At 40.3% G+C, this 18531-nt stretch overlaps 1 protein-coding gene across 5 annotated transcripts in view; it reads right to left on the reverse strand.

The window, feature by feature from the left end:
- The window catches only part of DDR1 (discoidin domain receptor tyrosine kinase 1), a 1200914-nt gene that overhangs the window by 90656 nt on the left and 1091727 nt on the right, over positions 1-18531 (reverse strand). For 3 of the 5 annotated variants that reach the window (XM_044083159.1, XM_044083160.1, XM_044083161.1), the window contains one exon: positions 1340-1450. The exons of 1 other annotated variant lie outside the window; for it this stretch is intronic. In XM_044083159.1, the coding sequence (XP_043939094.1) occupies positions 1340-1450 (111 nt within the window). The remainder of the gene's footprint in view (positions 1-1339; positions 1451-18531) is intronic. One more of the 5 variants, XM_044083162.1, reaches the window with a different exon arrangement.

An 18531-nucleotide genomic window follows, 5' to 3' on the forward strand; every position in this document is an offset into this window, starting at 1 on the left:
TCAGCCTTAAAGAACTATAATTTGATCATTACAGAACAGGAACTCCTCTTCCTCAGAACTACAAGGTTTTAAGAGAGTAGTCTGTGTCTGTTTTGTATTTTCTAGAAGTATGTGAAAAAAAGGCTTTGGTTAAGACTGCTGCAGCCGGAGTCACTTTCTAAACTGAAGTAAAATCTTCCTTTTCAAACTTGGAATAATGTCTCATAAATAAGAAGTGGAAAGGACATCCATGGAACAAACGAGCAGTTCGCGGACAAGTATTCCTCAGATACCTATATACTGTGTGTTGGGGCATCATGATCAGTATGAGAAGACGCATCTGATGTGTATAGACATCACATGCTTCCAAACCAGTTGCACAGATCCTTCTCATTGTAGAAGAAATGTAAGGGTAGTCTCTGCAACAACTCATAGGAAGTTATTTACCAAAGATCCCACGACAGATGTCTATGGACTGACATCCAGAGTGGGAAACTTCCTTTTCACATTCTTAAAAATTCAGGTGTCAGGTAGCATTCCAACAGCTTATGTTAGCAAATAAAAACCTTGTTCAGTGCCATGCTGTAACTCCCTGTTATGGTAACAAGGCACTTAAGAAAACAGAAGAACCAAGCATGACTTTATTGCGTAGTGTCGAAGACTGATTACTTTATAAGCATCTCTGATATTTGGTGATCTGGGAGTAGCTGTAATACTGTAATAGATGCAGTGCCTCATCCTGCATGGAAAGGGTGTGAGAATTCTTGCACATAAAATTAGTAAAAGGTTTGTTCAGACATAATTGAAAGGGACTTGACAAATAAACCATATCTAGCCCAGGGCAGTACATGAGTTAAAAGTATTACATGGGTAAAAACAGCTGAAATGAGATTAAGTCTAACAGTTAGAACCTGTACTCAGAGTCAGCATGAAGAAAGTCATTACGTTTCAATATACCACAAGGACGTGCTTGTTAAAAATTAGCACTGTACCTTTGAGATTCAAGGAGTAAGCCTGAAAAAAAAATGCTTCCAGCAGCATTAGGTCTCAGCCTGTGTAGCTGTCATCATGTTAGCTCGGTAATTTACAAATCAGAAGTGTGGAACCACAGAATATATAAAGGATGGTTAAACTACTTCTACACCTAGCAAAACTAGCCTTCTACCACTACAGATTACATTTTTGTCAGTGTTTCATTCCTAGCCTGAAATGGATAGCTAATTAAATAGCAACTATGAAAATTAGTAATAGTAATAAAACAAAGGCAGGCAATGTAATTCATGTACAAAGGGAAGAAGGAATTAGTTAAAGATCTCAGCAGATAAGAACCCTCACCACACCCAACAAATGATTATCTTACCATCTGTGTTCACTGGCTTAGCCTCCGCCTGCTTGCAGCTCAGGTTTCCAGTCACCTGAGGGTCCATTGAGAGTAAAAGATGATATGATGGGTTGTTTAGTGGTTCTGCTGCTGGAGAGGAGGGAACATAAATGGATGGATGAGAACATACAACACATACATGCAAACATGCTCAGGGACAACAAATAAGGAACATGATTTTGGGGCTGAATGGAAACTGAGTGGTGACACTAAGGAAGGACAGAGGGTCAAACAACTCACATACATGCACACACATGCATACACACACATTCTAAACACTAAACATACAGCTAACAGTGTTAACATTCAGAACATTCCAATCCTGGATCCATGGCATTACACAAAACAAAACTGTTAACAGTGTGAGAACAAGGAAGGACCACAAAGTCTAAACAGAGTTTTCTTTCTGACTAGTTGTATGTCATTCACAGCTCTTGGGTATGAGACTGAAAACATTAACAATGACACCAGTTTAACACTTCTAAACAGACCAACAAACAGTATGTAAGTATACAAAACAAAAGGTACTACAAGAGTCCACAATGTTTAACTGAACCACTATAGTGAAAGACAAAGTTTTCAAATATCACTAAGGTGACTAGTATTAATTTCAAAACCACACCAAAACATCTATTAGGGGAATGACTATTTGGGTATTCAATGTAGCACTGCAGAAATGAGCTGCCTGAAACATACATATGATGAGAGTCTGCAGGTCATTAAAAATATCATGGCACTGTTTTATAGCAGGGCAGCACAGTGACATAGTAGTTGCCATTGTTGGCTCAAAGTGCTTGACTATCTAGTTTGGCTCCTAGTGGGAAGCGCCCTCTTCACATAGTCTGCAAGTCATACTTGTATCCACATATTATTTTACCAGGAGTCTTGTTGCTTCTTAGATATGGAGTATGTAACTTTAAATGTTCATGAACTAACTACAGTGACCTGCATGCTCTGTAGTACAGAGATATTGCAATGTGTGTGTTTGCAGATGCATCTCATGAAGTTTTACCTGCAAGTACTGCATCTTGTGTTGTTTAGTAAGCCAATTAGCATGATAGTTTTCTCACACATCCCAAATGATGTACTGAAAATATGCCAAACCACCAACAGGATGCTGCATCCCACATGTGAGCATGTGTGCACTGCAACAGACTGGCATCCTAACCAAGATTAATTTTTTTTCCTTGCATCCACTGATTGTTGTGTTAGGATTCACGCCTCACTGAACCTGAACTAGATAAAGCAGCTGTGACAGAATGAATAAATAGATATTGTCTAGTATTTCTTATCAAAGTAGGTTTATCAAACCTTGCCTCATCGATCTAAAATCGATCGATCAATACATGTCAAGCAGAGCGCCTCTTTGGCCCTCTTCAAAGGAACCTTGATGACTGGATGGGAGATAGGAAATTCACTCCACGGATCACATCAGTTGCCCTGCTAGACAGGGGTCCAGGGAAGTAAATACTGTGGGAAGAAATAGACAGGGAATTGTTACGGCTAGGATTGTATAGGCCCTAGTGCCGATAGCCTAATATCAACCTATGAACCTATAAATTGTACTAAGAATACTTGGTAAAGCACAGCATATTATGACAATGAAAACTTAAACAACAAAAAAGCCTTTATTTTAAACGCACAAAACCTTTTGGTTATGCATCCTCTCTATTTAGATGCTATAGCACCACAAATTGTTACTGTAGTGTCATAAACGTGGGGGTCACCATTGACACCGGTCAAAGAGTAGCACAACTGTTGTAAAACTCTATTTCCCTGCATTCCCACCTGTAAATGCTGCATTTGACAGACTGCTATTCAGCAATGTAATTTTGAAATATCTGGTTTCACTGAAGTGTACATGACTTTTCACAGGAACAACGTTGCTCTGGATTTCTTCTTAGGTTACAGGCCTCTGTAATTTAATATTACTAATATGCCTTTGTTGTTACATCCCAGCTATTTTTCTAACAAAATGCGAATCAAGTTCCAAAACCAGTTCTGTACTGTTGTTTTTAAACTTTGCATTCATTTTCTCTTTCTCAAGAAAAACAACTGTCAGAAAAGCCAAAAAGACATTTCTCTTCACTTGTAATGTGGACGCAGGACAGTTTGATCCCAGATGATTTGACCCCAATTACATTTAATAAAGGCATTTTACTGCATAATATTTTACTCAGGAATTTTACATAGCAATTTAATATATTTAACATTTTAATATGTACGTTTGTTTAGCATATTATTTAATATGTAAATATTAATTTAATTACAGTTTTTAACGTGTACAATAAAATCAATTTGGAATTTTAATTAGGAAGTTAACATATTGTATATTATTTATCATTTTTAGTTAGCCTATTAAGAAATTATGAGCAGTTGCACGTAAGTGTTCTAAATTTGTGCGACTGGCACGGCATAACTGTATGTTTGCACAAGTGTTTTATAACTTTTTTTTAAAGTTCAAATTGTCTTAGCTCAAACATTAATTTTATTATTGCTATTTTAAGGGGAAACAGCAGGTGGCGCTAGTTACATTTGTTTAGTGTGCTGTGATGAAACTACATTTTTTGCTTTACTAATAACAATGCATTATGGCTTGCATCTCACTATAGTAGAACAAAAAGGAGCACAAGACCTAATGCTGGCAATACATTCTCAGTTTAAAATCTGTTCAATAAGGTATTTTAGCAAAATTGCATGCTGGCAATGGGTTCTTTGTTTATGGCTCATATTCTTTGATTTAATCTCTTACTGGCATGTACTACTACCAGGTCCAGTATTGAATCTAGCTAATTTTAATGTTTATATAGCGTACATGAAGTTTTTACTAGTTGTTTTATTCTGTACACATTGTTCTGGCTTTTATACTGTACTAATGTTATTTTCGTATATTTAAAGATTTACAGATATATGCTGGGGTCAAAAATGTTCACGGTCAAAATGTCCTGTACCCTGTAAAGTAGTCATTCAAGCAGCCACATGGTGCACATTTAAATTTATGCCTAAACTCAACCATCTGTTGGCTGACATGTGCCTGCAGAAGCAACAGATTACTATTCCTTCCCCAGAGTGTGCAAGACTTTACTTGCTGTGGTGGTGCAGCGGTTAACGTTGTTGCCTTACAGCAAAAGGTCCTCTGGTTCAATTCTTGGCTGGGGTGCCTTCTATGCGGAGTCTGCATGTTCTCTCTGTGGTCATGTGGGTTTCCTCTGAGTGCTCCTGTTTCCTCCCACATCCCAAAGACAATACTGCAGGTGGATTGGATACTCTAAATTGGCCCTAGGTGTGAGTGTGTGCCTTCTCTGGAAGGTTGGGTGCCGGGCTGGCAACTCAGCACTGTAAAACTCCACTGCCAATTGTTCTGTGGAACATTGTTCCACTGTGGTGACCCCTAATGTGAAAAGCCGAAAAGAGAAGAAGATCAAAGTCTAGGCTACTATTTACACCTCTCCTTCACAGAATGGCAGCATTGTAACAGATTGGGCTACCTTACTCCCCTGAAATGGACGAGATGGTGGAAATCAGATCTCCAGTGCCTAGCCCATTAATCAATCCAAGGTCAGCTAAGTGACAATCAGATCTATGAATCACACAACTGGCTATGCCTCACAACAGTTTGTAAACAATCGTAGTCCAGTCTTCATTTACAACATACACGCTATCTATTCCATCCATTTTTATTTTTTTGCTTAACTACTTCCTGCTTTTCCTGCCCTGTATCTCCCACCTAATTTTTTGTTAATGTTCATTGCTGTCTAGTACACATGTTGATTGCAACTCATTTGTGACTTCTTACAGCTAAAAGCAGTACCGTTCTCACATATTTTCTCATCCCTTGTCTTGAATGCATACATGCTAAGGTCAACTATCTCTGTAAACATACAAATGCCTCTATCTCATTGGTCAGCTTTAGAGGTCACTTTCATAAGGCCTCAGTGCCATTTTTGTATCACTCAAGCCGAGTGGTGGCATCCTAAACAGTGTTCAGTAGCTTAGGTATAACAGTGTGAGAGATCAGTATGAGCTTATTCCCAAATCTTATTTTCTAATCTGTAACCCACTTTCTGTGTACCCCAGGATCACATGAATTCCTTATTTAAAGTTAGCAGTGGGTTTGAAGTCCACAGTAAACGTGAGCTCTCTGTACATAGCTTTTCTTTCCCTGCCATAACATCCATTACTGTTGATATCTACACTGACAATCTACTGGCAGCTTTGTTTCCTGGAGCAAGACAAGGAATGCAGCCTTATTTTCAGGGATGAGTTTGATCTTACAAAGAACAGGGTTTTATAGCTGTGATTATGACATGCCACAGCTGACACAGCTCCAATGACTTTTCCCCAAGTCGTTTTTTCATTTGTTGATAAACTATTTTTTAGGCAGCACTCCAACCTGTTACATCAAAGTCTTGCACGCATTTTGCAATCTTACAAGGAATGCCTTATTGTGTACTTATCAATGTTGTTGGTTGTCTTTTCAGCTTTTCCCAGTAAGGAGTCGCCACAGCGGAACTCCGGTCCGCTAATGATTGGCAGTAGATTTTTTTATGGTGCCGAGTTGCCAGCCTGACGCCCAACCTTCTGCGAAGGCACACATTCACGCATGTCTTTCGGAGGCCACTTGACCGCGGGGAGGACATGCAGACTCCGCACAGAAGGCAATCCCAGCACACTAGCTGAGAATAGAACAGGAGAACCTCTTGCTGTGAGGCAACAACGCAATCACTGTTATCAATAAGAAACGAAAATATAAAAATAAGAAATTTGGTACAGGATTTCCAGAAGGATGGCCTGTTGTATTCATAAACATTCTATGCAGAGGCAAATAAGCACTCTGCACCACGGTTAATACACTACCATTCAGGATCACAATTCCTACACATGAATCATGGTCCTTAACAATAGCATACAACCCCACAACCATTGCTTTGAACTGCACATGCCTGTCTGTAAGCAAACAGCTGCTTAATTAGCCTATGCTGCATGAAACTGCAACAAGCACTGTACATCAAAGCTTCGCGTACTTCACTAAACAGGTGTTCTCAGCTATGCTTTTCTTTGCCGTCACTCCTGCCAGTGATTCATAATGATTTCACACTCAGGTAAGACGGCAGACTTATGATCACTATCATAATACTGTAACAAGGCCGTACGGTGCTGACCAAGCTCACATTGACAGGAGCTTCCCAGTTTCACACCTTAGTGTGTGATGAGTACGGTTGAGGTAGCAGGTTTGCCTGAACTCCAAGGTACACTGTGTAAATAGGTCTTTTCCTTCGATGGAAAAAATTGATAATCTGTTGCAGGTAGCATTTTTTTTTTCACCTTACCATGCAGGAAAGGGTATTTTTTAACAGCAGTGATATGTTGCTCAGCTCCATATGCAGAGCAACATATTATCAGGGAAGGGAAATTGTTATACTTCCAAATGCACCATCATGGGATTATCTGCAGCTAGGGTCCCATAGCTTACCCGACTCAGACTAGCCAGGATACCAATATGCAGCATCTCTGATTCACATACAATTAGGGAGGGAATCATTTGCATTTGTACTACATATACAAAGTGCTATGGCTACACAGTGAGGTAGGACTGCATACAGGATCTTACTCCACTGAGTATTGTTTTATGAATCCCATAGGGCTTTGGTACTCCATTCTGTAAGCGTGTAATCTCTGCTCCATGCTAAGTATGTTTTATTAACAGTACTCCTTGTGTATTCCTTTTGTCTTTTCTCTAGTTAATATATTGCAGTATTTGCAGCTTAACATATTATGAACTAACATTATTCACCATATTTTACATTAAAAATATTAGTTGCCCTTAGAAGACATAAGTCAAAATAAACTGGTTTCCTTACTATAACGTTTTTTCCATTGACATTTTGTATAAAATAGTATGCACCAAGATATCCTTCAAGGTATGGCTGTACCACCACCAGGTATTTACATTAAACAGTTTGACACAAATAATGATGAAGCTCCAAAGGTGCACTCCTACATCTTAATTGATTTCAGTCCTTTATTTTGATGCAGGAATCTTAAATTAGGACATCCTGTATGAGGGCTTAATTTTACACCATGACACAGAACCAGTTTATGAGCCTCATGGTACAGCCTTGTAGTACACTACAATAGATGAAGAAAGATAGGAGTGTAGGAGAAATATTATTCTGCAACTGTGTCAGAAAACAGTTTTTTAAAAAGGATGCATCAAACATTGGGAGTGTCAGTAATAGAAAGAGGACAAGATGATGAAAATAAGAAAAAAATATACTGTACTGCTAAAAAAATGTAGAAACAGAGGAATTTACATTCTCTGAACATTTAGCAGTAACTGTTGTCTAAGTCAGGGGTTGCCATAATGGTTAATGTTTTTAATTCACAGATAAGAGGTACAGGGTTTGATTCTCTCTAAGAGAAATTGGCTAGACTTAAAATGGTCCACAATGGTGACTATCCCTGTACTTACCTATGAAGTTAGTAAAATATTATCACTAGGTAGAGGTGATGGAGTAACTTGAAACTGGCAACTGTTGATTCTAATAACGTAGCGCATAAGACACAAAATCCTCAGCACTGACTGTGGAGTTTCCGTGACAAAAGTTTTGTGTGGAGTGTTGATTAGATTTCTATAATGCCTTCTGAGCTTATGTACCTCAGTAAACTCTCTTGAGAACTTCAGGTAACTTTCTCCAGGTAGTAAACTAGTATAACACTGATATAGACTGCAGAAAACATAGTGATATTCTGTATCTGTTTCAAAATATTACCAAGTACACTCCATATTAACTGTGCTACATCTGCAGTGTGACTAACCTTCGACAACATGCAGTTATGGAAACAGTTGGCTGTTGGGTACACACGTCAGTCAGTATAAAACTCCTTTTACTTTGTAGTGCTTGTAGCTAGTGTCTCTCCGATTAAGTACTAAAGTATGCTTGTATTCAAATGCTCACTCCAAGACTGCTCATGTACAGTTGGTCAAGGTTTACTCTAAAAGTCTATTGTTGCCTGTACTTGTTCTCTCACTCCATAAAAAAATGATTTTTGCTGGAGTAAATGTGCCTGAACAACTGGTTTCATGCAGTTTGCATGCAAGCAGTGGGACTCAGAACTTACTCATTTCTATTATGTGTAGTGGATTCAGTACACCATAGGCAGAGGGGCTATAATAATTTCCATGACTATGATTCTGCACATTTTTCTGTTAGCTTGTTCTATTCCTTTTAATGGAGTATGTCTTTGTCATACACTATAACAAAGTAAAATATGGCCATCAGATCTTACCAGGTTATAGAGTGCCACTGTTGCCAGTTGACCCAGATGCCCTCTTAAGATTAGTCTTCAGTTCATGTAAAATTAACCCCGATAATGTATCACATTCTTTATGGAAAGTGAATTCAACTTTTCCAGTTTTGTGATGGAGAATAAAGAATAGTTGTGTAAAATCTTGCCATAATCATAGATGTCCTACTCTTCCATGTTCCAGTATTCCAAACCCTTGGGTTTTCCTCACTTGCTACCTGAATGCCTGGCCAGTATACAAAAGCTTCTAGCCACTGTATAGAATACATGGGATGTTTGACATTGCCTAAGGGAATGTGGTCCATAAAAGTGACATCTGCATGTACCAGACCTCAGAACTGAGTGTCCCAGAGTGCAACATGGAAGAAAAGGACATCCATGGTTATGGTAAGATTTTACTCAACTATTCTGTGTCCTTCTGTTCTCATGTTGCAATATTCTAAACCCTTGGGTGAATGCCAAAGCTCAAAGGGAAGAAGAGGGAAGAGGCTTGGAACTATTTTCTATGAATCCATGAAGGTTTGCTTTGGCAAATCCAGCCCTGGATTTGGAAATGTGATCCAATTTATAATGTTTGGTAAAGGTGTGGGCAGAGGTCCATGTAGCTGCCTCTAAAATGGTGGCAGTGTCCAGTCCTTTAAAGAAAGGTCCAGATGAAGCCATATCTGTCATTCTGGTGATGGGCAAAGAAGGTGGGAAGGTGAATAGCTTGGTTTAAGAACAGCTCATTGACCACCTTGGGCATGAAGGAAGGGTTGGTCCTAAGGGTTCCTCTGTCCTTGTGGAAGATGATGAAAGGGGAAATAGCCACGAGGGCCTGTAATTCTGATACTCTTCTAGCTGATGTTAAGGCTACGAGGAGAATTATTTTCCAAGTGCAGTGTTTTAGAGAGGCCTTAGAAGCTTGTTCAAATGGGGCCACCATGAGCTTCTCCAAAACATAATTCAGGTCCCATGGTGGTGGGAAAGGTTTCCTGGGGGGCCTGCGATGCAGCACTCCCTTTAGGAATAACTTTGCAGGTAATTGAGATGCCAAAGGGGGTCCACAGGCAGACAAGCTGAAATAGCAGCAAGGTGGGCATTAACTGAAGAGTATGCCAACCCTGTCTGCAAGAGTTCACACAGGTATGAAAATACCAAGGGGACATCACCCTGAAAAGGGTCCAACTGTCTTTGGAGACACCATATGGAGAATCATTCCATTTAGACATGTCCTAGTATTAGGTTTCCTGGCCTCCTGCAGGACTGTGAGCAAGCCCTCATTGTAAAGGTGTCTGTAAGGAATCAGAATTCTATCACCCACAGGGTAAAGTTCAGAGACTGTCGGTGGGGATGGATTAGGGATCCGTTGTTCTGTGTGAGTAGGTCCACTCTGTAAGGTAACTTGTGGTGACTGCCAGTGGTGGCTCGTGATATCGGACTGCAGCCCCCCCCCCCCACCCAGCTGTGAACCACAGTGGTACAGTCCTACAAATCCTCCATACAAAGTGAATCCAGACTGCTGCCTTAACAGTCTGGATTCAGAAAGAAGGAAGCAGACTGCTGATTCCACAGAAGTCTATGCGATGCTAACCGCATAGACTGGAAGGGGTTCGGACTGCAGAGTTAGCAGTCTTGGACCGTTCCTATGGAAGAGCTGAGAAATACCAGTCTGGATTCAGGAAGAAGAAACCAGACTGCTGACTCCCAGCTGAAAAAACGGAAGTGTGCATTCCTGCATGAATGCAGGCTACTGAAGCTGTGGGTTAAGCTTAGAAAGCTATGTGATTCTGTCATTACTGAAGCTTAATGAAGCTGTGTGTGTAGATTACTGGACTGATTCTTGCAGGTACGAGAAAGCTGTGCATTGATTCTATCTAGTGCAAATGCAGGATTGATTCTATCATTACTGAAGGTGTGTGTGTGTTGCCCCAGTTGGTTTATACTGGTGGCTAGAGGGAACTCGGGATACCTGCTAGTGATGGTGCTTGAACCCTGTACCTTGGCTGCAGGTAACAAGAGCCTGAATTCCCTACCCACCACCATTTGTGAAACTTTTGGAGAATTTTGCCTCATATTTTGTTCTGCTCTGTTCCTTGTAAAATCTGTGGTTTCTGAGTTTTTAATTCCTTAAATAGTTGATGGTGAAATGGTAGCATTGTTGCCTCACAGCTAGAGGTTCTCTGGTTTGATTCTTCGCTGAGGTGCCTTCTGTGTGGAGTCTGCATGTCCTCCCTTGTGTTTGCATGGGTTTGCTCTGGTGTCCTCCCATGTTACAAAGACATGTGTCTTATGTTCTCCCCTCTGGCCTGCTGAAAATTGGCTTTTGTTCCAAGTCAGACTTTTCTGGTTATCAAATGTTAAATAAAAATTGACAGGCATTTGAATTTCAGACTTCATATTCTTCAGAAAGTACATAGTAATACAAAACCTTTTATTCTAGCAATTTTCTACATTTATAAAATGAATATTTGAAATTTGTCCCTATGTTTGGGACTGTATTCCCCCATTATTGGGTTTGTCCAGGTTTTTTGTTTTTTTGTGTTAAGGTTGAGAGCTATGGTGAGAATTGAATTCACTGACTATGTTTGAGGGCTGTATTCCCCCATTACTGGCTTTGTCCAGGTGTTTTGTGCTAAGAAGTTGACAGCTATGGTGAGAACTGAATTCACTAAATGGTAGCCATTTAAGTTTCAGTCTTCCTCTCTTTCACAAAACAGCAGATTTGGCATAGTGATATGTTGCTCGGACTGTTTTGCACAGGGTCCTGGGTTCAAGACTTGGCAGTGAAATGCATGGTGGTAAAACAGAATTTTATTCTAGCAAATTTCCAAGACTATACAAGCTATGTTTAAAATGTGTCCCTGGTTTTTGGGCTTTTGTCCCTCCCCAATACATTTTGGCTTTTTCCAGATTTCTTGTGCTGCAAAGTTGAGAGATACAGCTGTGTGTCAAGTAGATTTTACAAGGAGCTGAGAGCTAAAGGGGAGGACAAGTTTAGTGCTGCTTATGCTGAGACTGCTTGCACTGTTAATAGCACAACAGGTAGTGTACTTGCTTTTGATGCAGAAGGCTGTGAGTTCTACTCCCACAATATGTAGATGCATTGCTGATATTGTACTGTGTTGTAAGATGCTGCCATCTTGAGAATGTCCTCTTTGGTGAAGATATCTAGTAACTATGAACCTGTCCATTATTTGCCATCCATTCCCTACTGCAATATTACTAGCTTATTTTTTAAATGTAATATAGGCAATTTATTCCTCAAGGGCAACAGGCACTTTATTTGTAGATGAAACAATAAAATATAAAGTTGTTTGCTAGCAGCAACCTCTTCATTAGTTACAGATCTTTTTAATGTGGAATTATTTACATGACTTGTACTTCTACAGAGATTGTGCATATTTACTTATACTGGTGGACTGTAGACGATTGAGTAGGCTTTTATGATGGAAATGTTCTCAATTGGGCAGTTTTGTCATTATTGGTGCATGCATTTTCTTTCATTGTTTACTGGAAAAATGTTCAAAACAATAAATTTAAAACACCCTCTAATAACTGTACTGTACTATACAAGGAATATAATTTAATGCAATCAGGAAGGTGCATCACAGAACAAATGTATGTTTTGTGTGCAAGGGAGCTATCATTTGAAAACAGTCCAAAGTTAATCTTTATCTGCCACTAGCCAAATGTATTTTCTTTGAATGTGGGTTTCAATGCTGTTTCAATGACTGTGAGTTTAAAAGGCAGAGAAGTTTTAATGCTGTCTGTTTTCATTCTGAGACTGCATTGCTTTGTTTAGCAGATGTCTTAGTGTTTGTGTTGTAAAATGCAAAATAAAACTTTCAAATGAAGTCCAAATCATTGTAGAAGTAAAGCAGTATGCACATTAGTGTTTATGGTAAATGGGGTGAAATAGCCAAATAATGGTTCATTGGAATAGCTGCAGGGGGAGGCTCTATTCGACCATGAGTTTGAGAGGGGGAAGGGCAGCAAACTCAAAGACAGCCCTAGCTGAACTATACCACTCAACTGTCCAGATTTTCACAGAATGAATAGATTTTTTGCTTCTTATTTTGGTTTGTTCCTCATAAAATTTGTGGTTTTCTGGCAAATCATTTAAGAATTAAGTCACTAAATAATGACAGACACTGAGTTCCAAACTTCATAACCTTCAGAAAAATGCATGCTAAAGCAAGACCTGTTATTCTATCAACTGTCTCAGTTTATACAAGAGCAATTTTTAGAACTGTTTATATGTTCCCCCAATATATTTGGCCTTGTCCAGATTTTCTGCATTAACAGGTTGAAAGGTATGTGCAAATAAATTGCTTTATAGAATTAGGCATATCCAAACCTCTCAACTGTCCCTGATTTTGGCTCAAAATGTTGCTCTTCCCTTAATAATCCCTCCACAAAATGGCAATTTTGGAAGAAAACGTGGAGGGTTTACAACTAATAAATAACTATAATAATCAGAGTTATAGATTACTTTTATTTCAGAACTGCATGTAGATTCTTTTATTTTGTCAGCTGCTCAAGTTAGCAGTACTAATACTGACAGGTTCCCAGCTGTATTGTGTAGCTATTTTATATTTTTGCATCACATTTTGGTCCATTTTTCATAAAATTGTGTTTTTTTTTTTTTTTGGCAAATTAGTGGCAAATCATTAAAGACTGAAGTTAGAAATAATGACAGACATTTGAGTTTCAGATTTCATACCCTTCAGAAAATTCATAGTAATATAAGACCTACTATTCCACGGATTCCCAAAGTTCTTCACAGGAGCGCGGTGAACTAATAAGTTTTAGAAAGCCAGAAATAGTGAGGTGCAAAGGCCAAAGGGTCAAAAATCAGAGACATTTTAAAAACATTACTGCACGCAGAAGTTAACAGAACAAGTTTTACATAAACATGCAAGTTTCTGAAGAATGCGAATTATGGCATTATTAACTTACTGTAATCTTTAGTTATTCAATGGTTAACCGTTAACCAATAAATGATGACTTATGGAAGGGGGTGAGGCATACAGGAGCAATCTAGGGCGGGCATTAAGTCTGTATCAATATTTGTTGCATTCCTCCAGCCAGGCCTGTAGTATGTAAAGCCTTATTGCCCATGACAATGGACAGCAGTTGGTCAAGGAGCACCATGGAACTGGAGGGTTGTGCTCATAGAGGCAGGCATCATCTTCCTGAAGATTCTGAACTGGGAACAGTGGCGGCTGTTAAAACTGAGGAGCACCTTGGAGTATGGGTGGCACAGGCCTGGCTAGGGTCGGGAGCAGCAGTGGTGGTGGGACCGGTAGTGTGATGGTGGGTGTCAGCAGCAGTGCCACTGTTCCGAATTCTGACAACACTGACTACGAGTATGGGGCGCTGCCAGCTTGGGCTTCTGTTAGGACCATATGAAGGCAGGAGTAGTGGCGGGGGTCTTGGAACATTGTGTCATGTATCTGATCAACTGTGTTAAGGTGAGAGGAATAGCAAAGGAGTGGGCATGAAATTCCTTGCTTCAGAGATGGGGCATGCACTTGTTTGTTCACAGATAAGACATGTCCCATTATGTTATTAGATTAGTACAGCGGTAGCGTTGTTGCCTCCCAGCAAGAGGTTCTCCTGTTCAAATCTCGGTGGGAGTGCCTTCTGTGTAGAGTCTGCATGTCCTCCCTGAGGTTGAATGGCCTCCGAAAGACATGCGTGAATGGGCGTGCCTCCGCTGAAGGTTAGGTGTCGGGCTGGCAACTCGGCACCATAAAAATCTACTGCCAATCATTAGCGGACCGGAGTTCCGCTGTGGTGACCCCTAACGGGGAAAAGCCAAAAAAACAAACAAAACATTAGTTGTGTTAAATTCCTGTCATACAACCATAATGTTCTTGCAGTATTTTGGAAAACTAACCTTTTACTGTTTGCAAATTCATGCAAACGTACTTTTCAAAAGCAAAAATAGAAGCAAAAGGTTAATTTGATTTACCTGAGCTAAGCATACGAACATTTTTTTTAGATGTTTTAAAAGCTTGCAGAAGTATTTTAGTCATTCCTGGTTTGTGTATTTTATGTTTGAAGTGTAATTAGTATCTGTCTACTTACTGTACGCCTTATTTTTAATTACTTTTTGTCATTACCAACTTCTGTACTCTCCTTAAGTAAATAGTGCAAATGCTGGAGATAAATCAAAGTTTGAACATGTTCGGATGATCAGTCATATTTTATAGACTCTAATATTCAGAATGTATTACCAGGTTATTCACATTGTCCAAAGTAAAATTTGAAGAAGGATCTGAAATTATATTTCTGTTCTTATTTGTGTTTGGTAATGCTAGAGAATTATCTATGATGTTTAAGTGATTGCAGAACAGAAGCATGATATTGGAAAGATGGAAGAGAATCTTGATGCTTTGCTGTGGGGGGTGGGATAATGAGAAAGTTATTTAAGGGTACTGCCAGAATCTGTGATTGCCAAAAAAGATCAAGGTCATGTGTCACAGTAAGGGGCAGTAGTCTTTATGTAATATTAGCAGTAGATCATCAATAATGTGCAGTATTCACAGTGTCTGTGTGTTAGTTTTCTAATTAGTGATAACCCAAGACTGTGTAGTTGTGTTACATATATTGGCATCAACATCTCAGTTCCTAGATTTAACAAATGGCCTAGGTACTGAAGGTCAGTCTTGTGGGAAGGAGGTATAATGTAGCCTGAGACCTGTTCAGCATCCAGAAGAGGTATGGAGGAATGTTTTGTCTCCTCATTAAACCATATAGAATGCTTATGAAGAGGGCGGCAGTGATCATGAATATGAGTGACATGCATCACAGGGATGTGGGTATAAATGAACAGCAGTAACATAGGATGTATGGTTGTGAGCATGGATAAATAGCAATGACATCTAGTGTTAGGATGTGAGCATGGCTGAATGACAGTGGCATGTGCTGTAGGGATGTGAACACACACAAGCAGCAGTGATGGACCAAAGGAATGTGAGGATGGGAGAACAGCAGCTGCATGTTCCATAGGGATAAGAGCATGGATATAGGAATGGAGCATGGATGAACAACCGATGAACAACACCAGTGATGTGATGTAGGACCGATGTTACATACACATAGTAAATTTTCCGTCCATATGTGTGTTGTGGTAGTACAAGGGGTTTTCAGAACTACAGTGAATCTTTTCCACTAGAGAAAAAAAATAATGTAGGTGAGAGCTAAGTCTTTGTAGCCTAGCCCTAGGTATATGTAATGAAAACAGGCAGAAGTACTAATGCTGGAATGAATGCAGGAGCTATTTCTTGCTTTGCCAAATATATTTTTTACATTTAGTATTTGGCTCCAAATCATACAATTCTCTTAATGATTAGTGGTTGTGTCTAGAAATCTATCTGTCCACAGATGTGCTGGTAGCATACTTATTCTCAAGTATATGTGTATTGTTGGAGTATATCATCATCATGGTTGGACAGTAGATGGGGTTTCAAACAGAGGCAATAGCACATCAGATAGAGATCTTGCCTCACAGCAAAAGGTTCTCTGGTTTACTTCTCGGCTGGGGTGCCTTCTGTGCGGAGTCTGCATGTCCTTGCTGTGTTCGTGTGGTTTTCCTCCTCGTGCTCCGGTTTCTTCCCACGTTCCAAAGACACACAGTAGGTGGACTGAACACTCTAAATTGACTGTAGGTCTGAGTGTGTGTGTGGCATGGAAGAACTACTGTAGCAGGGCTAGGCAGCAGGTGGTATAAACCTTGGCTCTATGCACTGTATGTGCATCGCAGTGGGGGCGCCTTGGGAAAACCTGGATTTAGCAAGGGAGCTGAGAATCTAAAAAGTTTGGGAACCACTGTACTATTCTATTATCCTTCTAAGTTTATAAGAACAATATTTAAAAATTGTCCTTATTTTTGGCCCTTTGTCCCACTTCTATGTATGGCTTTGTCCAGATTTCTTGCTCTGAGGTTGAGAAGTATGACAAATGTGTCAGGGCCATCACAGTCAGCCAGAGACATTTCAAATTGTGACACACTTGTTGCACCCCACTCCCTCATGTAGTGAATCTGGATGTGTCCAAGCAAGGCAAGGAGCAGTTATGCAGTGTAAATGTGCAGAGTATCCCCCCCATCCAAGGTAGACACAAGTACTAGGCTCATAGGTTCATAGGTTGGTACTAGGCTATTGGCCCTAGGGCCTATACAAGCCTAGCCATAACAATTCCCTGGCTATTTCTTCCCACACTATTTACCTCCCTGGACCCCTGTCTAGCAGGGTGACTGATGTGATCCCCGGGATGAATTTCCTTTCTCCCATCCAATCATCAAGGTTCCTTTTGAAGAGGGCCAAAGAGGCGCTCTGCTTGACATGTATGGGTAGTCTATTCCAGAGTATGGGGAGTCTCTGGGTCAGGAACCTATTCCTCCAGCATGTTTTGTTTATTGTGATGACAAGATTTAGATCCCTGGAGCGTGTGGTTCTGAGGGACTGGGATTTCTTTAAGTGTAGCATGTCCAACAGCTCTGGGTTTGACATGTCCTTGTATGTTAAGCAGAGATTGCCTCAGAGTAGATGATATCTGAGAGGGTATAGCTGGAGTTTTTTAAGTCGGTCAGAATAGGGCATCTGCTTTAAACCTGTGATTCTTATAGTGAGGTATTTCTGCGGCCTTTCCAGTTGTTGCAGATGTCTTAAGAGGTACATACCAAATGGGGTGTTGTATTCTATAATGGGTCTAATGAGGGAGGAGTACAGTGGGACAATGACCTCCTTTTTCTGGATGAAAATCCCTTAGTGAAGAGGTGTGCCACATAGAAGGATTTCCTGACTGTTGTGGTGATATGGTTATTGAAGGTGAGACCACTGTCCACCTGTGTCCCTAAGTCTCTTATCACACTTTTGGTGTTTAGTGTACTGCCACCTATGTGATAATTCATGGGTACATGTTTTTTTCCTAAGGGGATAACTATACATTTCTTGGCATTGAGCTTGAGCCCATGGCGCTGGCACCAAGCATCTGTTTCTGTAAGGCCCTATTGTAGAGTATCCACATCATTTGGGGATTCAATAATGGCTCCCAGTTTGCAGTCATCTGCGAACTTTGTTAGCCAGAGTCCCTTAGTGTTGGCCTGTACTTCAGAGAAGTAGATGCCAAACAAGAGAGGTCCCAGGACTGAACCCTAAGGTACTCCACTTGTCACTTGTCTGGATCTGGATTTGGAGTCAGCTACTTTTACAGTGTGGGTTCTGTCAGTAAGCCAGTTGGCAACCCATCGAGTGACGTAGGGATTAATGCCCAGCTTAGTAAGTTTATCTATGATTCCAGACTGGGGGATGGTGTCAAAGGCCTTAGCGAGGTCCAGATAGGCTGTGTGGACTGCCTTACCCTTGTCCACAGCTCTGGAGACTGATTTGAAGAAGTCAATAAGGTTTAGAAGACAAGATCGGCCCTTCACAAACCCAAACTGGGTTGAGTCCAGTGTTTTAAGGTTGACAATGTCTTTGTTTATAAGTTCCATGATAATACGTTCCATGGCCTTGCAGATCAGGCTCGTCAGACTGATGGGGTGGTAGTTCCCAGGATCCAAGGTGGATCCCCCCTTGTGGAGTGGGATAACTGTAGCTGTGCACCACTCAGTGGGCACAAAGCCTGAGGTGAGGGTATGATTAAACATGACACTTAGGTGAGGTGCCAGTTAATTTTGTAGTTCATGTAGTACACAGCCCGGGATGTCATCTGGTCCCATGGATGCTGTATTCTTAGCTTTGGAGAGTGCGTTTTTTACCTGTGTGCCCGTTATTACCGGAATTTGGCAATCTTCCAATATTGAGATGAGCCATTTAGGGGGTGGCTTTTCATCCGTCCTTGATGTTGCAGAATGTTCTGGTTTCTGTCAT

The sequence above is a fragment of the Protopterus annectens genome, chromosome 9.part0 (genome assembly GCF_019279795.1).
Source record: "Protopterus annectens isolate FY-2018-M chromosome 9.part0, PAN1.0, whole genome shotgun sequence".
NCBI lineage: Eukaryota > Metazoa > Chordata > Ceratodontiformes > Protopteridae > Protopterus > Protopterus annectens.